The sequence below is a fragment of the Ascaphus truei genome, chromosome 5 (genome assembly GCF_040206685.1).
Source record: "Ascaphus truei isolate aAscTru1 chromosome 5, aAscTru1.hap1, whole genome shotgun sequence".
Taxonomy (NCBI): Eukaryota; Metazoa; Chordata; class Amphibia; order Anura; family Ascaphidae; genus Ascaphus; species Ascaphus truei.
In genome coordinates, this window is record NC_134487.1 from 281,850,660 (window position 1) to 281,856,975 (window position 6,316).

The following is a 6,316-nucleotide window of genomic DNA, read 5'->3' on the forward strand; positions in this document are numbered from 1 at the left end:
GCCAACACTGCCACAGCTCAGCTGCAGCCTAGAATAGTGGTGGCTCTGGGTTCTAGTCCTGTTAGGTCTGACACCATTCCAGTCATTAGGTTGGCGCCTTAAGCTTATCAACTCTATGCCGTTAGTATGGAAATCCTTTTAGGAATCGTGGGATGGGACTCATTTAAATATACATTGCATAGCCATTAGCATATCTCCGAACCAGGTGCCTCAGGTATGCCCCTTTTTCAGCACAGGCATGTCCCACTAATGTCTTCGGAGGGGCGTGTTTTAGGGAAGGTCTCTCATTAGAATGGCAGTGTGATGGGCATATCGCAAGAAGAAATCGTTGGACAAAGATGGTACTCGACTGGATTGCAAGAGACATAAAGACCAAGATGACGACCAATAGTAAAATGGGAGAATGAAATCAGAAAATGTTTTGGGGCAATGTGGTGCTGCCGGTGCGGTGTCGGATGACGTCGCCACAGAAGCCGAGCTCTGTACAATAGATACAACGCGTTTCTCAGTGCTAATTCTGCTTCATCAGGAGTACAGTAGTGTGGAGGTGTCCCATGTGTCCTTAAAAGGCTATTTAAACCCTGTTGCGCTTGGACAATTATATGCATGAAAATAGAAGGTGTATATATGTCAATTAAGAGAAGAATAAAGATATAGCAATTGATATCACATGGTACAAGTAGAACAATTAATAACACAATACTTGGAGGAGCAATGAAAAAATATAACAAAATGTGCATATAATGAAAAAACTCTGACTCCAATGATGAGTTAATTTCAGAGAGAGATAGATTAAAAAATAATTCAACTTGTGTAGATATACAGAAGAGCAGGGGTAGCCAAATCCAGTCCTCAAGGGTCAACCAACAGGTCAGGCTTTCAGGATATCCCTGCTTCGCACAGGTGGCTCAATCAAAGACTGAACCACTGATTGAGCCACCTGTGCTGAAGCAGGGACAGCCTGAAAGCCTGGCCTGTTGGTAGACATTGAGGACTGGAGTTGGCCACCCTAACATACTGTTTTTTATTAGAAAATAGTGGTACTGTAATAAATAAATAGTGTTTGTGCCACCTTTTTGGGAGGATATATATAGTCACGGTAGACCAGGACTCTTAACACCATTTATATTTAAGGTATCAGTCAATAGGCAAAACAAGGCAGTGAAATAAAATGAGTTTTTTTGGAGACCTCCGAAATACACAGAAATGCACAATTCAAAAATATACACACTTACTGTGGTCTGGGGGATGAGATCTCCCTTTCCTAGGTGCAGGGCGCCCACTTGGATGGGCTTACCCCAAACAGAACCTTGTTCTGTACGTCTTGGACAAAAATCCAGCAGAAAATCCTGACCACAACCGCTAGCTTGATTTTGAGAACTTGGCCACAAAAGACGGGACTTGGTCTCTGCGAGGCAAACTTTTCAGGCTTCAAAACAAAGACGGTCGCTCTGTAATTTCAAACAGAGCTACTTTGAAAAGCCCGCCGTAGCTTCAACGACTCCCGATTGGTTGCGCTACTCTCTCTCCAGGTCAACACCTTACATACACTCCGCTGGGCTATCCCCAGAACGGAGGGGGGAAGGAGCAGCCAATCAGAGAAGGGGAATCCCTTCCCGCCAGCCAATAGAAAGGGAGGCTCGACCCTTGGCTGACATCAGGGGACAAGGCGTGCCACAGAGGCTTGAAAGCCAGGTGAGCGGGAAATATGATTTTAGCCAAGAGGATCAGACTATGGCTGCATCCTCACTGGCTAACTCATTGCCACCTGTCGGGCCGGTTCCAACAGGTCTGGAAGTGACAAAAAGGTGTCCCTTTGTAGTCCGGACCTGGCCATACGCCTTTTTTCACTCACCAAGTGCTTTCACACCTCTGGACATCCTCTCCCCTTTGAACTACGGACCCTATGTAGACATGCTGGCGCCTTAACTGGTCGCCCGGCCAAGCCACATAGAGCCTTATAATAAATGTCTAAAACATTGAAACACATATTTTAATACACGGGGGACCTTGGGGAGACTCATGACAGTGCTGGATATAGGACTGGGATATCGGGGCTCGAAAAGCAGGAGTCTGGGGGACACAGGGCAGCCCCGGTATAATTTTACTCGCGTACCGGCTAATCATGCCTGCACGTCGGGTAGAATTAAGGTATTACCGGTAGCTCCGGTTCCCGAACTCCCGCTAATAAAAGAATTGCCTTCTTACCCAAATATCTCACCTAAAACTCACACACAGAAAGTTTCATGTGTTTGGGGTACAGGGAACATGAAATAGGAAAAAAACAGTGTCATTTTATTTTCCAACATGTATCACCCCTGGTCCCTGGCTTATGGCGGTACAAGGGACCCTACGGGTTATGGGGTAACCAGAGTGCTTAACCTTTATTAGATAGCCTGGTTATCCCCTCCCATCACATAGATAGATGTAGAGGTATCTGTACCGCATTAGCCAAGCTTAATAATCAAAAAATGAATAGACAATACCGTTCTGTGGCTAACAAAATGCTTTTATTTGTGCGAGCTTTCGAGATACACTGATCTCTTCTTCCGGCAGTTTTAAGAATGGCTGCTCGTCATGCGCGGGCTCATATAGAGCCTGGCCGCGCGCCCACAAAAAATACTGGGAGCGCGCCAAGTCAAGTCACCAATCACGTAGGGGTACTATGTTTATTTTGCATGAGCAGGTAAAATGTCAAAGAACCGCATGAGCTGCTTGTGCGGCCATGAGGTCGCCACAAGGTCAAATCCAGTTGCCCGGGACGTGCGGACGATCGGATTTGTCGAACACTGTGTGTATATATATATATATATATATATGTATATATATATATATATATATATATATAAAATCAAAAACAAATACTGAATACCGTTCTGTGGCTGATGAAATTATTTTATTTGTGCGAGCTTTCGAGATACACTGATCTCTTCTTCGGGCGGTGTTACAATGGATAAAGCAAGAAAAGTTTTACTTTAAAACAGTCTGGAATGTTATCTGTTGATGAAACACACACACACACACACACACACACATATATATATATATATATATATATATATATATCCATTACAGTACTTGTACTTTCAGTAATCTCTCAAATGATATTACTTTATTATATATACGGTATATATATATAATTAAGTAATCTCATTGGAGAGATTACTGAAAGTTTCCTGAAACCAGGGTCACGAATGATGTATGATTAGTTCCAGTAAGCTTAACTCATGTCTTCCCTCTTCCAAAGCACAAACAAGTCCTTTTGTCTTTCTTAGTTTTATTGAAGGAAAATCACAGGGAGATGGGTGCTTGTAGATGTAGTGTAGGTAGAGAGTACTTCTCTGTCTGAAGTGCAGTGTATCAAGGAGACAGTGTAAAACAGATAGGCCTTACTGGGGTAAATAGCATGCAGTTACTCACTCAGAGACCAGGGTTAAAAGGAAGTGAGGAGCAAGGGTCACACTGGAAGGGAAGTGAGGCTATACTAACTGTCAGCAAGGACAGGGGGGTAGGAATAGCCACTCTCAGTTAGGAGAAGATGAGCTGCAGGCAACCAACACAAGCTGTGTAAACAACATGTAGCAATAATGTTGCCTTTTCACATGCAGCTAGCTGCTGGGACAGGGGAAATAGCAGGCAGCTGAACTAGGAAGATATGAATCCCATGAGCTGCAAAGGGAGACAGAGAATATGGAATCTGGTTCCAGCACAGAAAGGACTAGTACTGTAATGCAGGGTTTCCCAAACTTTTTTTTCCGTGACCCGGTTATTTTTGAACTTCTCCTTCGTGACCCACTAAAAATGTTATCGCCTATACTGGCCTATAGGGCCTGCACAGACACACACACACACACACACAGCCACTGATACACACACACATAGCCACTGATACACACACACACAGCCACTGATACACACACACAGCCACTGACAGACACACAGCCACTGACACACGCAGCCACTGACACACACACTGATACATACACACAGCCTCTGATACACACACACACAGCCACTGACACACACACGCAGCCACTGACACATACACGCAGCCACTGACACACACACACGCAGCCACTGACACACACACACACGCAGCCACTGACACACACACGCAGCAACTGACACACACACGCAGCCACTGACACACACGCAGCCACACAGATACACACGCAGCCACACAGATACACACACACACTGATACACACACACACACGCTCTCCCCTATACCCACACACACTCGCTCTCCCCTATACCCACACAGACACAAACAGTGAATTACAGGCAACGACGGATGTGAGTGACTGGAGAGGGGGCCAGGGGCACTTGGGGAGGGAGGGAGGGGAGGGGCAGGGGCACTTGGGTGGGAGGGAGGGGGCCAGGGGCACTTGGGTGGGAGGGAGGGGGCCAGGGGCACTTGGGTGGGAGGGAGGGAGGGGGCAGGGGCACTTGGGCTGGGAGGGAGGGAGGGGGCCAGGGGCACTTGGGTGGGTGGCACACTTGGGAGGGGACCAGGGGCACTTGGGTTGGGGACCAGGGGCACTTGGGTGGGTGGGAGGGAGGGGACCAGGGGGCACTTGGGTGGGAGGGAGGGAGGGGACAGGGGCACTTGGGTGGAGGAGGGAGGGGACCAGGGGCACTTGGTGGTGGAGTTGGAGGGGACCAGGGGCACTTGGGTGGGAGGGAGGGAGGGGGACCAGGGGCACTTGGGTGGGTGGGAGGGAGGGGACCAGGGGCACTTGGGTGGGTGGGTGGGAGGGAGGGGACCAGGGGCACTTGGGTGGGTGGGAGGAGAGGGACCAGGGGCACTTGGGTGGGTGGGTGGAGGGAGGGGACCAGGGGCACTTGGGTGGGTTGGGTGGGAGGGAGGGAGGGACCAGGGGCACTTGGGTGGGTGGGTGGGAGGAGGGGACCAGGGGCACTAGGGGACCAGGGGCACTTGGTTCCTGGGCACTTGGGTGTGGGTGGGAGGGAGGGGACCAGAGGCACGTGGGTGGGTGGGTGGGAGGGAGGGGACCAGGGGCACTTGGGTGGGTGGGAGGGAGGGGACCAGGGGCACTTGGGTGGGGTGGGTGGTGGAGGGAGGGGACCAGGGGCACTTGGTGTGGGTGGGATGCTGGGAGGGGAGGGGGACCAGGGCACTTGGAGTGGGTGGGGAGGGAGGGACCAGTGGGCACTTAGGGAGTTGGGTGGATGGTAGGGAGGGGACCAGGGGCACTTGGGTTTAGGGGACCAGGGGCACTTAGGGAGGGGACCAGGGGACTTCTTTTGGAGGACCAGGGGCACTTCGGTGGGCTGGGAGGGGACAGGGGCACTGGAGTGGGTGGGAGGGGGACCAGGGGCACTTTTGGACCAGGGGCACTTGGGTGGGTGGGTGGGAGGAGGGACCAGGGGCACTTGAGGTTGGATCAGGGGCACTTGGTGTGGGTGGAGTGGGTAGGGGGGACCAGGGGCACTTGGGATGGGTGGGTGGAGGGGGGACCAGGGGCACTTGGGTGGGGTGGGAGGGGGACCAGGGGCACTTGGGTGCGTGGGTGGGAGGGGGACCAGGGGCACTTGGGTGGGAGGTGGGTGGAGGGAGGTGGACCAGGTGCACTTTAGGGTTTGAGACCAGGGGCACTGGTTGGGTGAGGTGGGAGATGGAGGGGAGCCAGGGGCACTTTTGGGGACCAGGGGGCACATGGGACCAGGGGCACTTGGGTGGGGTGGGAGGGGGACCAGTGGGCACTTGGGTGGGTGGGAGGGGGGACCAGGGTGGCACTTGGTGTGGGTGAGGAGGGGGACCAGGGGCACTTGGGTGGAGGTGGGTTGGAGAGGGAGGGGGACCAGGGGCACTTGGGTGGGAGGGTTTGAGACCAGGGGCACTTGGGTGGGTGGGTGGAGGGAGGTGGACCAGGGGCACTTTTTGGGGACCAGGGGCACTTGGGTGGGTGGGAGGGGAGGGGACCATGGGGCACTTGGGTGGGTGGGAGGGAGGTTGGGACTCAAGGGGCACATGGAGTGGGTGAGGGGAGGGAGGACCAGGGGGCACTTACGGCACGTTGAGGATGGGATACTGTGAACGGCGATGACTTGTGGGGAGGGAGACCAGGGGCACTTGGGTGGGTGGGAGGGGGACCAGGGGCACTTGGGTGGGTGGGATGGGGACCAGGGGCACTTGGGTGGGTGGGTGGGAGGGGGACAAGGGGCACTTGGGTCGGACCAGGGGCACTTGGGTGGGTGGGTGGGAGGGGGACCAGGGGCACTTGGGTGGGTGGGTGGGAGGGGGACCAGGGGCACTTGGGTGGGTGGGTGGGAGGGAGGGGACCAGGGGCAC

At 52.8% G+C, this 6,316-nt stretch overlaps 1 protein-coding gene across 1 annotated transcript in view; it reads left to right on the forward strand.

Annotated features, from left to right (window-relative positions):
- The first annotated feature begins 338 nt into the window (after positions 1 to 338).
- OVCH1 (ovochymase 1) overlaps positions 339 to 6,316 on the forward strand; it is a 57,849-nt gene continuing 51,871 nt past the window's right edge. The window contains 1 exon segment of the mRNA XM_075599195.1: positions 339 to 390. Within this exon segment, the coding sequence (XP_075455310.1) occupies positions 339 to 390 (52 nt within the window).